The following is a 22,494-nucleotide window of genomic DNA, read 5'->3' on the forward strand; positions in this document are numbered from 1 at the left end:
AGCGTTAGAAGTTTTAGAGGCAGCCACATGAATCCAAGAGTGTTTAGGAATCATCAATCTGTATGTTTACAACAAATAATAATAATACTATTCCATCAACAAATGAGTAGAAAACTTCAACTATTCAGGTCCTTGACTGTTTGTACTCCCTGTGAAAAATCACTGTCAAAATTCTCCCTGGCTGGTTTGGCTCAGCGGTTAGAGCATCGGTCTGTGGTTCAGAGAGACCAGGGTTCAGTTCCCGCAGAGGGCGCGTACCTCGGTTGCAGTTTGTCCCCGGCCCTGGTTGGTCATGCGAGTGGCAGCCACTCGATGTGTCCCTTTCACATCGATGTTTCTCTCTCTCTCTCTGTTCCTCTCTCTCCCTCCCACTCTACCTGAACAAAAAAATGGGAAAATGTCCTTGGGTGAGGATTAAAAAAAAAAATTAGTGAATGCCTCTAAAGAATATATATGAATGGCTAACAAACGCATGAAGAAGTGCTTAGTATCATTAAACAAATTCATGAAAAGATACTCAATATCATTAGCCATATGAAAAATAAAAATCAAAAAACTACAGTGAGATACTACTTCACACCCACTAGGATGGCTACAATAATGTTTAAAAAACAGATAATAAGTTTTTGATGGAGACGTAGAGAAACTGGAACCCTCATACACTGTGCTGGTGGGAATGTAAAATTATATAGCTATTTGGAAAACAGTCTGACAGTTCCTCAAAGGCTAAACACAAGTTACCATATGATCCAGTGATTCCACTCACAAATGTATGCCCAAGAGAACTGAAAACATGTCCAGAAAAAAACTTATACATGAATGAATGTTCATAGCAGCATTCGTTGCTCAGAACAACCAAAAAGTAAAAATAACCCGAATATCTATCAATTGATAAATGGATAAACAAAATGTGGTACATCCATACAATAGAATATTTTTCAGCAATAAATACTGATATATGCTATAACATGGATGAACCTTGAAAACATGCTAAGTGAAAAAAGCCAGTAAAACAAAGGAATAGACCAATACTGTATAATTCCATTTATATGAAATATCTAGAACAGGCAAATCTATAGAGACAGATAGTAGATTAGTGGTTTCCTGGGGCTGAGGAAGGACATAGGGAGGTTGGGGTAATGACTAAAGGATACAGGGTTTCTTTTTGAGGTGATGAAAATGTTCTAAAATTGATTGTGAGTATGGTTGTACAACTCTGACAATATATTAAAAGCCACAAAAGTATACACTTTAAATGGGTGATTGTATGATATGTTAATTAAATCTCAAAAGAGCTATTTTTTAAAATTAATGAATGACTCTATTTTGAGAGACCAACTCCATCCTAACCCAGGTCAATCCTCCCCACTCACCCATGCATTAATATGTCAAAGAAAGCTTTGCTCTCCAGTTTTTTTAAGACTGGAGTAAAGTTATGAAACTTTTTTCTGAGTGGGGCTTTTTTAGCAAAGGGACTAAATTGCACCTAAGTGCTTAGAATCAGAATCTGAGCCCAAAGGGACTTTAAAGATTACTTAACTCTAACACTCAGTTTACAGGTGGGAAGAGTGTTGCCTAGAGAAGTTAAATAACTTGTGTAATATAATTTAGCTGGGAAGTGTCAGACCACTGTCTCCTGACTCCAAGTGCAGTGCGCTTTCCCTTCACAAGGCTTCCATGACGCCTGAAGGGTAGAAATGACATATTAGCAACATTCTTAAATTATAAAAGGACCCCCACAAAAGAACCGAGGATTATCATGTAGTATTCTTTGATATCTGCAGAAAACCTGACCTAGAAACGCTTTCCCCTAAGACTATTAAAAGAAAACACAAGCAGCTCAATTTTCTTGATCTAAACTATGTTGAAGAACCAAGCAAACAAACAAAAACAAATAGGGCAGAGGAGAAAGTTTTAAAGAGAAGAGTATGTTATTAATTTTCATCTACACTTACTAAACGATACAGGAAAAGTGAAAGTGAGCCTGGTAACTTCAAATGGATTTCTGAATTTACAGATTTCTAAACTACAGGAGGGAAATTCCATACTGATTCAGTGGCCAAATTTATCCAAGAAAAAGCCTAATACTAAAAAACAGATGTTCGTTGGCCTATACTTTTCACTCAGGAAAGAACTATACTCAGGTACAGGGATTAAGAGGGGAGGCTGGAATCCCTGCTAGAGTAAGCAGAGTGAGAGAGAGGAACAAAGTATAAAGCTCTTCACAGATAAGAATTCTATCCTCTCTCTGTTTTGAGAGTTCCTTACGTTTTGAGAACTTAACAGTGGTACCAGCCAAGTCTGATTAATTAACAAAGATTCTCTGAGGATGACTAAAAATCCATAATGGGTAGCTTTCCTTAATAGGCAGACATTTGTGCACAGGGAGCGAGAATGCAAGCCCAGCTGTAGGCCTGAAACTGTTAGTGGCGGTTGAGATGCACTTCGAGTGAAATCAGGATCTAAAAACTCAGAGATATCCAGGCAGAGATAGCCACAAACCACCACCATATGGTCACACTTGGGCAACAAAAGCAACACTCCTCTCCTCAGTGTCGAACCAACACTACTTTGTCAACCTCTTAAACTCCCTGCTAGTCTCCTTCTGACCTTTCCCACAGACACGAATAAGCAGAGAGGTGTGAAAGTACACAGTGTTTAGGGAGCAGTGAGCTCTGTGGCTACAGCAGAGGCTGCACAGGAGAGAGTGCCTAGAATCATCAGAGCTGTCTACCGCCCTGTGTTCAATTAGAGAGCCTCAAACAGGGAAAATTTGAGAACAACAATAAAAATTTAGAGTTTAAAACTTTTGCTGTTTTATCTGGAATTCTTAACTAAAAGTCCAGGAAGACCAGTGGCTTCCAGATTGCATCCATGAGTAAAAATGGAACAAACTATTCTATCTGCTAGATTAAGTATTGGCCTTTCTCTGAAGTCAGTAAAAACTGACCACAGAAAGTATTTCTCCTCCTTCTTAGGAGCTCATGCTCTCAGTTCTGTTGCAGCTTTTCATCCTTTCTTTCTTTTTTTTTATCCTCACCCAAGGACAACCGAGGTACATGCCCTTAGCGGGAACCAAACCAGGGTCTCTCTGGTCCGCAGGGCAACACTCTAACTGCTGAACCAAATTGGCCAGGCACATTCTTGAAATTCTCTTTGGGGGCATATACTTGATTAGCTACCAGGCATATACTTGATTAGCTACCTGGCAAGACTAATTTAAATAACTTAAAACTCTAGATTTTTTTTCTTTTTGATGGAACTCTTAAGTTTATAGGCTTGAATTCTAAATTGGGTTATTTCAGATACTTACATCCTTAACAAATCTCTTTTAAGATTGAAACAACAGAAAACAAAAAAAAAGCCCTGGCCAGTTTGGCTCAGCAGTTAGAGCGTCGGCCTGTGGTCCAGAGAGACCCAGGTTCGGTTCCCACTAAGGGCATGTACCTCGGTTGCAGTTTGTCCCCTGCCCTGGTTGGTCGTGCGAGTGGCAGCCACTCGATGTGTCCCTTTCACGTCGATATCTCTCTCTCTCTCTTCTTCTCTCTCCTTCCCACTCTATCTGAACAAAAAATGGAAAACTGTCTCGGGTGAGGATTAAAAACAAAAAAAGATTGAACCAACAGTGTTCTCAAATATAAAGAGAAAATTAATTTGCTTATTCCAGAACAAAAGGATATGGAAATCCAACAAATCTTAAGTCAACTAAATCTAGAACTTGAGAGACTTGGTTGTTTTGACCTTACATCAGTCTACTTGCCAATGGCAACGTTAACCTGGGTGCAGTTGGGGAACAAAGCAAAGAATGCTTGCGTTATAAAAAATAAACCTCGATCCCTCATTCTCAACCCAAAGTTCAAACAATTCCAGCATGGGAGCAATGATTCTGATTAGAAGTGAATCTCTCTCTGAACTATCCTAAGATGAGAAAATGCTCTTGGAACTGTAAGGGTGGAAGTATGGGAAGAGATGACAGATAGCCAGGGATTTAAGTAAAGCTTTGGCTGGTCTCCAGTTTCTAACAACACTGTGAAGTGTTCAACTCGTTTCTCTCCCTGAGTCTCCTGTCATCACACAGCACTGAGGAGAGGAGAGTCCAACAGGCAACATCAGCTACAAATGAACAGCAGGGAACCAGAGCATTTCTATTCAACTACAAAGTTTAGGGGGACAAGCTTGAAGCAGGATAAATTCAGTTCTTTCAATTGTTAAAGATGAGGTCTGAACATAGGGCAAGTTGGGAGCATATTCAGTGGAAAGAACAAGGAATTTTGGTCAGAAGACTCATGATTGATCTTTAGCTCCATCTGTCACTAGCTATATGATCTCAGGAAGTCACTTTATCCTAATTCTCACTATCCCTAGTTGTGAAAATTGAAAGAAGAAAATAGTTTTACCTCCTTCAGGGTTATTATAAGGATCAAGTCAGATAAGAATGTGCTTTGTAAGCTATAATACTATCAAAATATTATTTACTCAAGGCAGCAAATCCTGATTGGATACTTCTTGTGTCCCTGGTGCTTGGTAGAGAAAGTAGCACAATATAGTCTAGCCTTCAATGAGCACTCTAACAGAGGAGACCAATATGTGAACATACAAGACATCTCTTCAAAGTGGTATGGAATAGAGATGAAGTTGCAATTAATTTAGTCCAAGAGATAGAGGTCAAAGTCTCAGGAAGGTGATAAGGGACCTGAGCCTTGAAGAGTAAGCGGGTGATGGCCAGGCAGAGGAGGCTGGGACATGCATTCTAGGGAGAGAAAAATGAATAAGCAAAGAGGTGTGAAAATACACAGTGTTTAGAGACCAGTGGGTTGTCTAGCGTGGCTACAGCACAGGCTACACAGGAGAGTGGCCTGGAAATGAAGCTGAGTAGATTGATGCGAGGGCTCTGCATCACGACAGAATTACATGTCATCAAACAAGAGGCAACTGGCACACACACTGAGAGAATCAGAGGAGAACATCAGTTTTTCTCTCCCCTTCCTTCTTTGTCCTCACCCTGAAAAAATAAGACACAGTATATCTGCCTTCAGGTTATAATCTAGCAGAAAGATAAATGCTACAGGTGCTATAACAGAAGTACATAAGTAGTACAGGGAAGGGCACAAAGAAATGAGTAGTCAGATCCATATGGGATAGTAAAAAATATATATTTATTAAGGAGATGTTAAGTTGGTTTTATCCAGGCAGAACAGAGTTGGGGAATGGATTCCATGCAGAGGGAGTAGCATGAGCAAAGACAGAGAATCATAAAATAGCACGGCACTTAGTACAGCAAGAGCCTAAGGTATGAGAGGAACATGATGCCATGAACCTGGAAAGGTAGGCAGAAGCCAGTGCCAGTACTGCAAAGGCCCAAGTTCTAAAATTTCAGTTCTGCCTCTTTCTTGTGGTGTGACCTTAAACAGGTTACTTACCCTCTCTAAACCTTACTATATTTATTGATAAAATGAGAATATTAACAGAATCTATAGCACAAAGTCACTGAAGAATTGAAACTAATATAATATAATATTATATATTTAATAATATATATAATAATATATAATTAAATATAATAATATTTAAAAGGTCAGTGAATGATTAAATGAGATAATCCATGTAAAGGACTTAGTACAGAATGTCTGATTTACAGTAAACATTCAATAAACCGTTACTATTATCACTACCATTATTACAGAAAACTTTATTAGGAAACTATTATAGTGGTCAAGGCAAGAGATGAAGAGGCCCTAGACTAGAGCAGAGGTTAACAGGGATGAGAAAAGTCAGATGCAACTCTTTCTGACTTGGAAGTGATTGACTGGAGTTGGTGATGAGGGAGAAACGATGGGCAAGACTGAATATAGTGTGATTCTAGGTTACAAACTTGGACAGCCAGATATATAAGTAAAACTGTTTTTGCAATATGGGATATGTTGAATATAGGATATGTCTGGGTAACATCCAGATGAACGTGTCAAGTACACTGTGAGATATGCAGGTCCCTGGTTTAAAAAAGAATTCTGGAAAAGGCTCTATCACCACCTCCTAATCCTATCTTGTAGCTTGAAAATCACCCTCACTTGCAGTACCCATTAAACAAGTGGCCCTAAGGAGCCATGTTTGATTTATGTAACCATCTTCCATAGTTTACTGAACTATGGATGGACACCTGACCCATGGAGGAAAAGAAAACCCCAGACAACCCGACTGTTTCTGTTTGTGTCCTTAGAATCATGTAACTGCAGAGGTTTGTATCACTATTTGAGGGACAGCTCACACACAAGTAATGGGAGAAATGCAAAGAAATTAAAGTAAGAGACAGAAAAAAATTTAAATGAGGCATTACAAGTCCTCATAAAAAGAGAGAGCAGCTGCCTGATAATGTTTAGTGAATTAATGTTTAGTTTTCATAAAGCCCAGATGCATCTAAACATCAGATCCTGTGAGATCGCCAAGTATCCTTTTCTACTTGTGCTTCCTTGCATTCTGTGCAACCAAACGAGACTGCCAAAGCAGACTACAGAGAACAAAACAAGGAATGGCCAAGGTTAGGACCCTGGGGAACATCTACACAGAGGAGCCAGACAGAGAAAGAAAAACCAGTGAAAGAGGCAGGAAAAAGGCATTCATAGAGGGAAAAGGTAATTCAGGAAAAAGCAGTGTCCTAGAAGCCAAGGTAAGAGAAGGCTTTAAGGAGTAATAAGTTAGTCAACAGTATCAAATGCTACAGAGAAATCAAATAAGAGGAAGATAAAACTAGGCTACTGGATATAGCAATTAAGAGGTCACTGGTGACCCTTCCCAAAGCAGTAATGATTGTAACTCAAAAATTTGTTTTCAAATCTTTTTCTTTTTAATCTTTATTGTTGAATGTATTACAGATGTTCCTCATTTTTCCCCCATTGACCCCCTCCTCCCCACTCCCGCCCCCCTCCCACCTTTTCCCACACTATTGTCTGTGTCCATTGGTTATGCATAGAAGTTCTTTGGTTAATTTCTCCCCCCGCCCCCAACCCCTTTCCCTCTGAGGTTTGTCAGTCTAGCAATGAATTTGTACTTCTTAATCCCTTCACCTTTTCACCCATTCCCCCAACCCCCCTCCCAGCTGGCAACCAACAAAATGTTCTCTGTATCTATGAGAATGTTTCTGTTCTGCCTGTTCATTTTGTTTGTAGATTCCATTGTCGATAGATATGTATTCATTGCCATTTTGTTTGTTCATATATTTTATCTTTTTCTTCAAAAAGACCCTTCATCATTTCATATAATAACGGTTTGGTGGTGATGAACTCCTTTAGCTTTTCCTTGTCTGGGAAAGTCTTTATATGGCCATCGATTCTATTTTTTTTTTTTTTTTAATCCTCATCCGAGGACATTTTTCCATTTTTTGTACAGACAGAGTGGGAGGGAGAGAGAGGAAGAGAGAGAGTGGGAAACATCGATGTGAAAGGAATACATCGAGTGGCTGCCACCCGCACGACCAACCAGGGCCGGGGACAAACTGCAACCGAGGTATGTGCCCTTAGCGGGAACCGAACCCGGGTCTCTCCGGACCGCAGGCGGACGCTCTAACCGCTGAGCCAAACTGGCCAGGGCTGGCCATCGATTCTAAATGACAGCTTTGCAGGATAGAGTAATCTTGGTTGTAGGTTCTTGCTTTTCATCACTCTGAATATTTCTTGCCACTCCCTTCTGGCCTGCAAAGTTTCTTTTGAGAAATCAGCTGACAGCCTTATGGGAACTCCCTTGTAAGTAACTAACTGCTTTTCTCTTGCTGCTTTTAAGATTCTCTCTTTGTCTTGAACCTTTTCCATTTTGATGATGATGTGACTTGGTGTGGGCCTCTTGGGGTTCATCTTGTCTGGAACTCTCTGTGCTTCCTGGACTTCTATGTCTGTTTCCTTCACCAAGTTAGGAAAGTTTTCTGCCATTATTGTTTCAAACAGGTTTTCAATTTCTTGTTCTCTCTCTTCTCCTTCTGGCACCCCCAAGATGCGAATGTTGGCACGTTTGAAGTTGTCCCAGAGGCTCCTTACACTGTTCTCATTTTTTTGGATTCTTTTTTCTTTTTGCTGTTCTGATTGGGTGTTTTTTGCTTCCTTATATTCCAAATCAATGGTTTGCTTCTTGGATTTACATATTGTACTATTGAATCTGTGTAAATTATTTGTTATTTCAGTTAATACCTCCTTCATTTCTAACTGTACATCCATCATTTTTGACTGATCCTTTTTTATGCTCTTGAGGCCCTCACTAATTTCATTGAGGTTCTCACTAAGTTCATTGAGCATCCTTATAAGTAGTATTTTGAACTCAGCATCTGTTAGGTTGCTTATCTCCATTTCGCTTAGTCCTTTTCTTGGGTTTTGTTCTGTTCTTTCATTTGGGACCTGTTTCTTTGCCTCCTCATTTTGGCTGCCTCCCCGTGTTTGTTTCTGTGTATTATTTAACGAGAGGTATGGGGCTATCTGAGACCAGATGCTGCTTGTTTGAAAGACTTTAGGAAGCCCTGGCCGGTTTGGCTCAATGGTTAGAGCGTCGGCCTGCGGTCCAGAGAGACCCGGGTTCGGTTCCCGCTAAAGGCATGTACCACAGTTGCAGTTTGTCCCCGGCCCTAGTTGGTCGTGCAGGTGGCAGCCACTCGATGTGTCCCTTTCACATCAATGTTTCTCTCTCTGTCTCTCCCCATCCCACTCTACCTGAACAAAAAGTGGAAAATGTCCTCGGGTGAGGATAGGAAAAAAAAAAGAAAAAGAAAAAAAGAAGAAAAACTTTAGAAAAACCTGAAGCAGGATCCAAGACAGGCCAATCCTATGGTTAAGCAACTGGCAACAGCTTGGGTGGGCCTGAAAGGTGGGTGAGGTGGGGCCTCAGGGAATTACCAGGGTGGGGCAACCAGTGTGAGCCAGGTTGCTGGAGTCCCATATATGGTGCTGTCTGCCGACCCAGGGAAGGGCTCACCAAAGGAACAAAGGCCTCTGACTGCACGGTTTGTCCTGGAGAAAGCCGCCTCTCCAGCCCTTGCTCCAGTGCCAAGCAGCTCAATTCTTCCCTATATGTCTCTGGTGCCCCTCGAGCTGCCTCCCCTCCAAGCTTAGAGGGAGTGAGTCCAATGATAAGTCCGTGTGCAGGCCCTTTAAGGAGCTGCCTGGAGCTCAGCTGCGTCAGCTTCCCTGAGCCTCAGTTACCGCTGGTTTTTCCAGCCAAAAGTGATGGGGACTTCTCTTCCTGGCACTGGAACCCTGAGCAGGGCGTCTGATGTGGGACGAGGACCCCTCAGTCCTCAGGGAGGACCTTCCCAGCTAAGGCAGCCTTCTGATTTTTATCCGCCACACGTGGGTGTGGGACCAGACTATCGCGCCTCTGCCCCTCCTACCAGTATGGATGTGGCTGCTGCTTTAATTCCATAGTTGTAGGGCTTCCATCCAGCTTGATTTCAGGCGGTTTCGAATGACGGTTGTTCTGTAGTTTACTTGTAACTTTGATGTGGTTGTGGGAGGATGTGATACCACATTTACCTACGCCGCCATCTTGGAAATGTTGGGTGGACTCCGCGGTAAACATTAACTTCCCATCCAGCCGGCAGCCGCCCCGCCGCTTCTCAGTGCCTCGCCCCGCTCCCGGCTCAGCGGGCTACCCTCCCCGTTTTCAAATCTTGACTGCCATGTTAGTCATCCAATTTATCCTTAGGTGGGTCCTTAAAATGTCTCTGCCATGCCCTGGCCAGTTTCGCTCAGTGGTTAGAGCGTTGGCCTGTGGTACAGAGAGACCCAGGTTCAGTTCCCGCTAAGGGCATGTACCTCGGTTGCAGTTTGTCCCCGGCCCTGGTTGGGTCGTGCAGGAGGCAGCCACTCCATGTGTCCCTTTCACGTCGATATTTCTTTCTCTCTCTCTCTCTCTCTCTCCCACTCTGTCTGAACAAAAAAATGGAAAAATGTCCTTGGGTGAGGATAAAAAAAAAAAGTCTCTGCCTTGGTTTCTTCTCTGTTTAAAAATAATTAATAAAACCTACCCCAAACCTAGCGATTCTGGAAGTATTCTGTATTTTAAACAGCATAGCTCACAAAATCCCATCCACCCCATATTTACATAGTAATCAGACTTAAAAATAAAAATTTTAAAAGGAGTTTATAAAATAATTTGAAAAGTGTTCTTTGAATCCCAGGAATCACCTCACAGTATCCTCAACCTCAGCCTTCTGAGGTAATGACATGTATTACTGTACTCACCAAAAAACTGATCAGTAAAAGTTTCCATACTATGTTATGACTATGTTCATTGTTTATTTTTTTAAAGTCACATGTGTATCTCCAAAAACTTGAGCACAGGGCAAGCAATCTGAACTATCTGAGAGAAGGGAATGATAGATCCAGATTAAAGCAGCCAGAGGTGCAGGGTAGCATCCATGAAGGAAGCCTACCTTCATCAGGTGCTTGTTGACCCATTTAGTGAATGTTTTCTTCTGAACGCGGTCCCGTTCATCTGTAAAGGAAACAGACAACATTGGCTTAGCACTACCCGAAGAACAAATTCCCACACCCCAGTTTCTCCAGGACCATAGAGACAATTTCTATAGAACTATGAGACAGTGGCTTGTTGTTGGGAAGGTTTGGCCCATCTGAACTGTCTCTTCTGTCCTGACCATGTTGTTACTTTGAAGATTAAACAGAATCATGAGCCTCAAAAAACATGTCATGGCAGAGTCTCCTTAGCATAACAATTCTCTGGGGAACAGAGTGATTCCCTGCTTCCCCTACAGAGAGCTCCAAAAAGCCAAAGCTGTGAATACCACCAACGGAAAGAGTGGCATGGCCTTGACATTTGGGACACTCATATTGCAGGGGTAGTATCTCACTCTTCATACATGGTTCTGCCTGATCAATGCTGTCTCCTCCCTCCCTCTCCTGCCCCACTACTTCCTTCATTCCAGTTTCCTCACCAGCCATTACCAACCAGCTAAACTCTCAAAGCTGCCCAGTTTAACACTGTACATCTTCTCCCTCCTTCCCTTCTCCTAAGTTTTCCAGAGGTCGCATTTCTTTGTAGAAAAACTCTCCTTCAGCCCTGGCCAGTTTGGCTCAGCGGTTAGAGCGTCGGCCTGCGGTCCGGAGAGACCCGGGTTCGGTTCCCGCTAAGGGCACGTACTTCGGTTGCAGTTTGTCCCCGGCCCTGGTTGGTCGTGCGGGTGGCAGCCACTCGATGTGTCCCTTCACATCGATGTTTCTCTCTCTCTCTCCCTTCCTCTCTCTCCCTCCCACTCTATCTGTACAAAAAATGGAAAAATATCCTCGGGCGAGGATAAAAAAACAAAACAAAAAAAAAACTCTCCTTCATTCTCGATTCTGTCCACTGCTTTAACAGAAACATAACTATTAATACTCGACAATGCCTGCTCCACAGAAGTCCAATCCCATGGAGAATTCACTTTTTCCCACAACTGCCAACTCCCCAGAGCCACTTCCAGGACAGAGTTCCATCCGCCCCACTCCTTTCTATTTGTTTGAAGCCCATGCCATTCCCTACCACCTTGTTCAAATCATCCTCATTGTCATCAACCATTCCCTGTTGCCTGCCCCTTCCACATGACAAATTAACCTTAACCTTCTCTGACAACTTGGTTCACCTTTATTATCTCCATATGTATCCTTTGGCAGGATCCCCAAATTACTTCAACATATATGCTGACAATGCATCTGAGCCTACTTGGCTCCACTGGCCTTCATCTCCAATTCATATCCAGCCACCAAATTGCCACATCCTGGGCCTCATTTCTTCTTCAAACAACCATTTAGCAGTCATCTTTATCAATCTCTCATACCTCCTAACCATTCTCAACACTCAATCACTCCATTCTTATTTTATTAAGAGCATCTAAGATTATCCAAGCCTATGCTAGACAACATGGTTAAGCATTTCAAAGCTGACATCACTAATACCCCTGGGACTCCCATCTGTCTAACCTTCTACTACTCTGTTCACCATGACAATCTCCAAACTTGAATTATCACCATTGCTTAATTCTTCCATTTCTTCTCCAAGTCAGAAAACATTTCAGAAGACAGTGGCAGAATCATACAAAATCTGGTTCACTAGTAATTCACACAAACTGTAGTTGGGTGTTCTCTCCTACTGCTCAGGTATTCCCTTCTTTCTGATTCTCTAATAAAAGCTACGCAGGTATCATCCCAAACAATGCAAAGGCTCTCTCTCCACTTTCAGGTGAACTGCACATTTACTTACTTTTCTGAGTTTATAGCCATTCAACAGTCTTACGTGCACATCCTTCTTTTCAGCCTTGAATCCTTTCCTACTTTTCTAGGGACAAGTCTCTCTTCCTACCACAGACCACAGAATTTAGGAACTGGAATGGACCTTAGAAGTTATACAGTCTAATTCCCTGCTGATACATGAATCCCTTCAACAAGAATCATAAGTTGAAGGTTAAAAGATGCACACATCTACTATATTCCTGTGGAGTAGGTAGAAGTTATGCTCATCTCCTCCCAGCACCAAGCAGGATTTACAACTAAATTACAGATCAACCTGAATAACCAACTGAAGACTAGTTGAACAGAAGTATTATAACCAAGGATCTGCAGAAAAAGCCACATTTGAAACTGAATAATAATGAATGTAAACTGTAACTGAAAAATAAAAATAAGATAATAGAGATGTCAATATCTCATAAAGGAACATATATTAAGTTAATAGCTCCATAGAGTGTCATAAGCTGCTTCTTAATAAATTCTACCAATTGGCTCTCACTTGGAACTGTTAAAATAAAATAAGTCTAATCTATCTTTCACTTCATAGAGTCCTACAAGTATTTGAAACCAGGATTTTTATTAGATTTAACTTAACCACTGTCATTCCAACATATTCCGCTCACTTGATCTTTTTAGATACTGATTCAGTTATCCAACTTCATCATCCTTTCCAAGTCTGTATCATCTGCAGACTGAATCAGAACCAACCTGCAACTACAGTCTCAATCTAAGTCACTGACACATTGCTCATACTATGTAATTTCTCCTTGTGACATGCTACTTTCTTCCTCTCCACCTCTCCAAATGCTATTTAGTCTTTAAAATCAAACTCATTCATTCATTGATTTATTCTTTGAATAAATTTTTGTAAGGACCTAGGCTGCTTGGCAGACTGTGTTACACACAATGTCACAGTCGCTACCTTTGAAAGAGATGACAGACTAGCAGAGAAGAGAAATAACTTCAATACAGTTTGGTAAGTGCTATAACAGAGTAAGCAGAGTGCTCTATCTAAGAAGAGGAAGAAAGTATGGGAGGAGGTTAGTGAAAGTTTCCAGATGAGTGACTCGAACTACACCTTAAAAGATGAAAAGTTAGCACGGAGAGAATAAGGAGCTTATGTTCAAAGAACAGCACAGTATTAAAGATGGTTGAAAGACAGGATGTGTATTAGGTGGTGGTGAGACTTAAAACTAGATAGGATGCCATGACCAAATTATGACTTCATGACAAGCCAAGGAGTCTAAACTTTGATTGCCAAGAAACTAGTAAGGGGAAGGGAAGGGAAGGAAAGCATCAAAAGATTTTAAATAGAAGAATGACACGATCAGATTTGTGTTTGAGAAAAATTACTCTGGCAACCTTTCCTGACAACTCTAGTTCTCAATAGTTCCTTTGTTCTCCATATTTTTATGGTACTTATTATGCTAATCACTCTATCAGCACTTATATAATTATATAGAGCTCTGAACGTTTTTTTTTGTTTGTTTTTTTTTTAATTTCTTTTTCCTTTATTAATTTTAGAGAGAGAGGAAGGGAAAGGGAGAGAGAAAGAAATATCAATGAGAGAGGACATCGACTGGCTGCCCCCCACTGGGGATGGGGCCCACATACTGGGCACGTGTCCTGACTGGGAATCAAACCGGCGACACTCAACCACTAAGCCGTACTGGCTGGACTAGAGCTCTGAACTTTTAATACTCTTATTCTCACATTACCAATAAGATCATTAACTCCTTAAGGAAACAGACCATACTTTACTTTTGTATCTTCCACAGCTTCTAACAGCTAAAACTCTATAGAACAAGACCTAAAACAAAAACCAATTTCTTGACTGGCCAATATATTAGAAGACTGGCTAAAGAAACACATAAAATGAAATTAGAACCAAGTTATCTACAAGAGTCCAGTCCAATATATAAAAACCCCAACAGCCCAGCAAGTATTACCTGTGTGCTGAGACATGCAAACATGATAGAAAAACAAAAGTAAAGCCCTGGCCGGTTTGGCTCAGCGGTTAGAGCGTCCGCCTGCGGTCCTGAGAGAACCGGGTTCGGTTCCCGGTAAGGGCGCGTACCTCGGTTGCAGTTTGTCCCCGGCCCTGGTCGGTCGTGCGGGTGGCAGCCACTCGATGTGTTCCTTTCACATCGATGTTTCTCTCTCTCTCTCTGTTCCCCTCTCTCCCTCCCACTCTACCTGAACAAAAAAATGGGAAAATGTCCTCGGGTGAGGATAAAAACAAAAACAAAAACAAAAGTAAAGCTCACTAACAGTTCTGCCCAGCACATTCATGAATACCAGATCCACTCTGCTTCACTATATTTATTACCTTCATAACCAAGAATAGTAGTCTGTTTCTAGTTTTATAAAATTCTCACTCTGAAGTCACAAGTTTTCTTTATTGTTTTTTTTAGAATTTCTTTTATTATAAAAGTTATATATACTTGCTGTAACATGTTTAACAATACATACATAGAAAAGAAAAAGTTAACAGATTTCCTTTTAAACTAATCAATATTTTAAAGAAGATGTGGAATCATGTGATTTCTATTTAGTCCACTGCCTTATTTCTTTTAGACCTAAAGACGTGACTGGCACAATTGAATCTTTATAATAATTTTACTTTGTATAGTCACTCTGTTCACCTACCAAGTCCTCCTATGAGATAATAGTTCAAGAACCCCAAGAAGCACCAACCACCTGGAAATCTAAAAACGATACACCTGAGCTGACATAGAAGAGAAATAGAGTCAGAACAGGCCTGTTCCTTGACCTCATGAAGTTTACAATCTAGTGACAGAGGCCAACATATAAATAATTAACAATAACACCAAGTAAATAACATACCAGATACAAGCTGCATAAAATCATGCTGATAAACACAATTGATTAATTCTGACAGAGGGGTAGAAGAGTTCATGAAAGGCATGGTATTTGAACTATACCTTGGATGACAAGTAGGACTCTGGCAGCCCAAAAAGTGTTTAGATATTTCCAAACTAAAGAAAAAGCATGAGCAGCAATTTGAAGACATATAGGTACACAGGACATGTTTCAGGAAATGGTATGGCTATGCACAGTGTACTCCAGCAATATAATGAGAAAGGAAGCTAGCAAGGTCACCTAAGGTCATATCAGTCCAGAAAGCTGGAAGAGTATGCACTTAATTCAATAAATAAAAGGATGCCATTGAAATTTTCTGAACCAAAGAATGTTTGGAAAAGATTAATCTGACACTGGACTAAAGGCCAGACTGCAGCAGAGAGACACTAAGACTAAGAGGTAGAGGAATGAGTTAGGGTCTACTATGATAATCAGGAAATAAATCTAAGACCTTGAACTAGGGCAGAAGCAGCAGGAATGTAAAGAGGGCAGGTAGATCTGCATGACAATGTAGGGGCAGAAACATCAGCCCTTAACTATTGACTACATGTGTTCAGGAAAGGGATAACTAATGTTTCTAGTCAGAGCAACCAGGAGGGAGGAGTGGTACTTTGAGATAAGGAAAGCAGGAGTCACACATTGGGTAAGGATAGGCTGGGTAAAGCAGAAGAAAAATAATGAGGTGTTAGAACCTTCTTTACAAATAGCTGAAACCTTAGATCTAGAGTCCAGAAGAGCAGTCAGAATTGAGGGTACAGATTTGAAGCAAACAGTGAACAGCTGAGGTTGTGGCAAGTACAGCAGAATAGCCAATTTCAACAAATCTTCCTAAATTACCACTTCACCCATATCACCCCTCTACTCAAAATCCTTTAGTGGCTCCCATAAGACCAGAGGAGCAAGTCCAACTCCTTAGTTTCCGTAGCCTGTTAAAACTGTATGAAATCCAATTCCAGTTTTTATTCACTATGTGTTAGGTGATTGGAGGAGACAAAGACATGGCCTCTGACCTGAAAAAATTTAGAATCTATCTACTGTTACAACTTTATCTTTAGACTCCTCTGCATGAGTCATTCTGATCTCATGATTTTCATACTTAACCTTCGTATTTCTTGCCTTTGTTCACCCTTTTTCCCTACTGGAATATAGATCTGTCCTCCTCTTCTTATCTAATTTAGAGCCTCCCTACCAGGTCCAATGAAGTCCCACTTCTCCCTTTACACCTTTCTGGCTATGCCAGTATCTCTGGATGCCTACAGATGCCTGTGTTTATTCAAGTTACTTGGCACCTAGCACATAAAAACTACTGTTAAATATCTCTATATGTAAATCCCATTTATCTTTTTGAAATTTTAGCCCTTTGGAATAAAGAACCATGTTTTAAATTGCATTAAATATCCAACATTTAGGACAATAGTAGGCACTCAAAGAATACTCATTCACTTAACAAATATACTGAGAGCCCACTATCTGCCAAGGTTATATCTACAGGGACACTTTAAGAGGCTATTTTCAAAGTCAGACTAAGAAGTATTCTCAAATAATAATTAAAAGACAGTTTTTCAGCAGGGAGCAGGGACTTCCATTTGGATAGTTCTTCTATTACAGCTTCCCTAAGTTCTTGCCACATGTGGACCCAGAAGCTTCACACCACTTAATGTAAACCCAAATAGGATGAATTGTACTTTAATATGCCTCACCAATAAAGTATATGAACACCATCATTATAAATGATTCCTATCCTCAGAAGTATATAAGTCAACTTTAGGAGATAAGACTGACCTAGATATGTATTGTGTTTACTCCGTGTCAGGCACTATGGGAGGACTGTCTCATTTAGTATTTGACTTAATCCCACAATTCTACCAAGTACACATTATCTTCACTTTATAGTTCAAATTGATGCTCAGAAAAGCTTCTTAATAATTTGCCCAAAATCACACCGGAAGTGGCAGAATTGAGCTTCAAACCTCAGTCTGTCATGGACTTTTTTTTTTTAATCCTCACCATAGGACATTTTTCCATTTATCTTCAGATAGAGGGGGTGGGGGGGAACATCAATATGAGAGAGACACATTGATTGGTTGCCTCCCGCATGATCCCGACCAGGGCCATGGACAGAACCGCAACCAAGGTATATGCCCTTGACCAGAATCGAACCCAAGACTCTTTGGTTCACAGGCTGACTCTCTAACCACTGAGCAAAACCAGCCAGGGCTATTAATGATCATTCTTTGCACTATTGGGAAGCAGAGAATACAGGACAGAAGTTAGATAAAGAAATAAGCCAGAGCCCTAGCCGGTTTGGCTCAGCGGTTAGAGCATCGGCTTACAGTCCAGAGAGACCCAGGTTCAGTTCCCTTAAGAGCATGTACCTCGGTTATAGTTTGTCCCCGGCCCTGGTCGGGTTGTGTAGGTGGCAGCCACTCGATGTGTCCCTTTCACATCGATGTTTCTCTCTCTCTCTCTTCCTCTCTCTCCCTCCCACTCTATCTGAACAAAATGGAAAAATGTCCTTGGGTGAGGATTAAAAAAAGAAAAGAAAAAGAAATAAGCCAGGAGTAAGCATGGTGGCAAAAGAAAAGAGCCACAGAGATGGAAGGAGAGGCATATAAGGAAAGGGAAGAGGGAGAAAAGCTCAATAGTTTCTAGAGTATGTATTTATTGGAGTACCACATTCAGGAAAACTAAATACTTCAAAGATACAAAGAGAGAAAAGTTTAAGAATCAAGTCTACATCCGGCCAATGTGGCTCAGTGGTTGAGCATCGACCCATGTGCCGAGAGGTCGCCGGTTTGATTCTCAGTCAGGGCATATGCCCTGGTTGTAGGCCTGATACTCCCCTCCCACCCGGGGGGGGGAGGGGGGTTCTGCATGCAGTAGGCAGCCAATCAATATCGTTTCTTGGCCTCTGGTTCTTACCTCAGAGGACAATCATCTCCCCTCTTTGAGAATGAGATTCAACTATAAAATGAGCAGTTTAGTTTAGGTCAGTGGTTCCTAAATACCAGTCTGTGAACCAGTCACATCAGAATCACCTGGGGAGCTTGCACTAGGCTAGTGCTTTAATATCATATAGTCCTCACAATGTCTCTATGAATTAGGGTCTATTTTAATCTCCTTTCAACAAATAAGGAAATCAAGCATAGAAAAGTTAAACAATGTTTCCAGTTCATATAGCTATTAAGTGGTACAGCAGGAGCCCCATGCAGATGATTGAAGTCCAAGTCCATTTTCTTAACTATCAGGTTAAGACTAAATGAGGTAGGGTGAACTGCGGATATGTTTTCACCCTGAAACTTTCCATAAAGATTTTAGACTTCCTTACACCTCCATGTTGCTTACAAAAAGGAGACCCTTTTATCTCCAAGCTCGCTCAGATGCAGATTCTTTCCTCTAGCTCTCAGGGAGGAAATCTCAATGCTGCTGGGAAGATAAAAAGCTAGACTACATGACAATAACTGAATAAAGTTTTCCCTCCTTGTGCCTCAAACTTTATTATAGTACCAGAGGCACTGAAATATTTGGCAGTACTGGCCTGATAGTCAGGAGACAGGGTCAGAATCCAAGCTGCTACTCTCCTGATATTTCTTCTGAGGTCCCAGAGATTTCAATTTTACTGAAAATCTGCCTATTTGGGGTCACAATTTTGTTCTGCTTCAGAGACTCAGTATAAAATCAAAAGATATTAAGTTATCAATCCAGTAGTTCTCAAATTTAGATTTCAAAAACCAGTAAATGTCTCAAGATGAATTAGAAAACCGAACATAAAGATACCAACTTTTTCTTTTGCTAAATGAAAACATCTAAAAACAAACTACCACCTAACAACAATTCTTTTATAAAATAACGGGCATTTTAACATCAAAAAAGTAGGAAGGACAATTTCAGAATAAAGGACAGGTCTTTAAATAAGTCAGGCTTTATAAAAGGCACACTACATTTTGCTTATCTTTTTATTTTACCCAGAATTTATTACTTGATGTTTCATTCCAACACCAGTCTGTACACCCTACAGTTGGAAGACAAGGAAACTTATGGCCAAAAAGGTTAGGCCACTTGCTCAAGGTCACAGACATATTTAAATTAACTCTTCTCCTTTATCAGGAGATCTAAGCCACAGCACACAAGACTTTTCTAGCCTCCAACTCTTCTTTAGGGCTCATCCCCAGACCACCTTCAAGCCTTTTTCCCTCCTCATAGCTGGCAGAAGGGAGTAAGTGTAGAGAATTAGCAATCCGCTCCAAAGAGGAAACCTAGGCCATGACTCCTCCCTTCCCACACCCCCTCAAGTCTGCTCATAGGTGGACTCCGTAACCAACCAACCTCTGCTAAAAATACACCCTTTCAGAACTATGAAACTTAAACTTAAAAGTGGTTTCCTGATATAGGCAGAAACATTAGCATGAATTCAGTCTCTATAAGAAAGTCCCACACCCAAAGCTTAGGCTCTTAACTGCCAGTCACTACAAGCTTAAGAAGTTCCCCAGGAAGTAGGGCACTCCGGTCTATTCCACTGCACATTTTAACAAGCCCAAAGGTTGTAACACCTGCAAGGCTTCAAAGCCCATGCAATACTATGAGTCAATGAGAGCAAGGGCTATTTGGGATTCTCAGGCCCAGGCAAAGAAAAAAAACATCACATACTAACCCATACAGCACATGCGACAAACCAGGTGGGCGTTGAACTCGTGCTCATCTTGGTAACTGGGCCACATGGCACCCCTGTGTCTGCTGACCCCACTTAAAAGGAGGGTGTCCCAGAGAACCTCCAGCTAGTGGCCTGTGCACCCTCCGCAGCTCCTCAAAAAAGGTTTCGAGGGCTGTTCGATGAACAGAGAGACAGCAGAAGTACAGAGAAGTGGCTCCACCCACCACTTCCTACTGACCTCCTCCCTGACTTGAGGTCAGAGAAGAAGCTCCTCCCTTCCAAAAACTGGGTCCAGGTCTTCAGGCAAAGATCATCCCATTCAAAAGCAGCACCAGCTCAGTGTTTTCAGACCAGCAGCAGAGGTGGGAGCTTCATATGTAAACATACAGCCAAGTTATTAAGTGAGTAAACCCCAGCAGGTAGAAGCTGATCTTTGAGTTACCCTCCAATTGCAGAGAAGAAGCTTGTGACTTGGTGAAACTTAGACAATTGCAGGAGAGCTGGTGAGGTAAAACGGCTTACTGCCAAGTCAGAAACAGTGCATTCATTGCCCAACAACCGTTCCTCCGGCTTGCCTCTTCTTAGGCAAAAGTACATATAAAGTGTTAACCAACTGAGAAAGTCTCACAGTGGGAGTGACTATAGTAGAGCGAGTCCATACACTGTTACCAATAGCTTCCTACATTCCAAAGGGAACTTCATTTCCCCAATTTACAGGTGCCCAAAGGGAAGAGTCACTGTTTCTCCCCAAAGATTCCACCTACTTGACAGAGTAGCCCAGCCTCAGCCAGCCTCTCAGGCAGATCAACACAGCAGAGTTCATCCACTTCAAAAATACTGATTGGGTGTTGCTCCATTCTTTCCCCTTGTCCAACCAGAAATGTCATCCCAAAGTCCCCTTCCGCTTCCCAGACCCTGCCACTCTGCCTTCACAGTCAGTGCACTTAACTGCCAGAAATCCCTTCATCCATCAGTGGAAGTTGCTTGCTTGTTTGTCCAACTTGTTTTCTGAATCTCAGCTAATTGTACCAGACACTGGAATGCTGAAAAAACACAATGAGGCCTTTTTCTTTCAGATGGCCCGGCCCATCTATCGCTTCTTCACAATTCTGACCCAACCAGGGGACAGAAAAGCTGAGCCTCTGTCCCTGTCAAGACAGACACTCCAATCCAGGCCCCACACCACTCAGAAAGGCCCCACTGCAGATAAGGGCCTAATCACTGGTCCTCTGCTCCAGCTCCCTAAATAGAATGATTTCTTCAGGCTAATGCTACTTCCAATCCTGTTCCTGAAGGCAGGGAGGGAGGGGCAGCACTCAGGAAAGCAAGTTTCCAGAGATTAACCTGAAAGACTGCAAATGAAAAAAAGTAAACAGGAGTTTGCCTAGTAGGCCTGTGACCAGCTTCAGTCCCCTGACAACTTCCTTCACGCCCTACTAGGCATCCCTCCTACCTACAAACTGCTAATAATCCTGTTACTACTTACTAATAACGGGACTCACAGCTGACTTTATCCCTCCTTGACTAAGCTCCCAGTCACTCTGATAACCTATGACAACTCTACTCAGTCTGTTCCTCTTAATAGACCCTTCTTAGCCCTGGAGAGGAAGAGTCCTCCTAGAATTTACCTTGTCCTAGGAAAAGAAATGCATAAGAAATAGGGAAGAGAGAATAGGAAGGAATAAACACTTCCTGATTCATATTTAGTAACCATTTCCTTTATCAAATTTAAATGCATCTTGTGGAGGGACTGTCCCTTGTCTTTATATCCCAATCTCTAACACACTTAGAAGGCACTCAGTAACCTAAACTAAAATTAAGTGAGCATCTATCGTAACTGAGCTCACAGGTAATGTGCTGAAAACTTTAAATATCATTTCATTTAATCCCAACAACAATTCTCTAAGAAACACATTACCATTTCTATTTTAGAGATGAAAATACTAAGACTTAAAAAGGTTAAATAACTTAATCAAGATTTCATATCCTCTATCCATCTCCAACGCGATGCCTCCTGTTACACCCTGCTGTTTCTGAGAGGGACCTAAACCTGAATAACTAAACAGGCTATATATGTAAGAAGGTGGAATTTTCTTGGAACGGTTAAGAAATAAAAATACTTGACTATGGCCAATTAGAGATTTAGGGCATGTCCCAAACGAACATGTGGGACAACTTCTAGAAATAGTATTTCAAAGTCTCCAAAAATCAAAATAATCATTACAGGGTAAGGTCTGAGAAAGGTGAACCAAAGCCTGACTTCTCCTCACTTCCCTGGCATCGAAGCAGAACTATTTCCCCTGAAGGCACTGCAGAAGAAAGTAGGGGACAGTGTTAGGGACAAGGTCAGTCTAGCTGCCAGAAGACAAGGCCTTCCCTTCAGGTTCCCAGGAGGTCCTGCGTCACAAAGGGGAAGTTGCTGCTGACAGGAGAGAGAGAACTGTAGGAGAGTCAGCTCTTAATTATCCAGAGGAGACCAACCTGTATAGTGATTAACCAAACCATTCCCCTTTGTTTTTGTCCAACTTTTAGTCATTTCATAGTTCACAAGGTGTCCAGGGATGTTAGAGGCAGGAAAAGGTGCTACCTGTAGATCTTTAAAATGTTGAGTGGGTCCAGCCGGTGTGGCTCAGTGGTTGAGCGTTGACCCATGCACCAAGAGGTTGCTGGTTTGATTGCCCAGGTTGTGGGCCCGATCCCCAGTGG

The 22,494-nt window shown here is 41.6% G+C and overlaps 1 protein-coding gene across 4 annotated transcripts in view; it reads right to left on the reverse strand.

Annotated features, from left to right (window-relative positions):
• MACF1 (microtubule actin crosslinking factor 1) overlaps positions 1-22,494 on the reverse strand; it is a 233,613-nt gene that overhangs the window by 204,543 nt on the left and 6,576 nt on the right. For all 4 annotated transcript variants that reach the window (XM_036257347.1, XM_036257345.1, XM_036257348.1 and 1 more), the window contains exon 2: positions 10,409-10,470. In XM_036257347.1, the coding sequence (XP_036113240.1) occupies positions 10,409-10,470 (62 nt within the window). The remainder of the gene's footprint in view (positions 1-10,408; positions 10,471-22,494) is intronic.

This window comes from Molossus molossus, unplaced genomic scaffold (genome assembly GCF_014108415.1).
Source record: "Molossus molossus isolate mMolMol1 unplaced genomic scaffold, mMolMol1.p scaffold_m16_p_12, whole genome shotgun sequence".
In the NCBI taxonomy this organism is placed as follows: domain Eukaryota; kingdom Metazoa; phylum Chordata; class Mammalia; order Chiroptera; family Molossidae; genus Molossus; species Molossus molossus.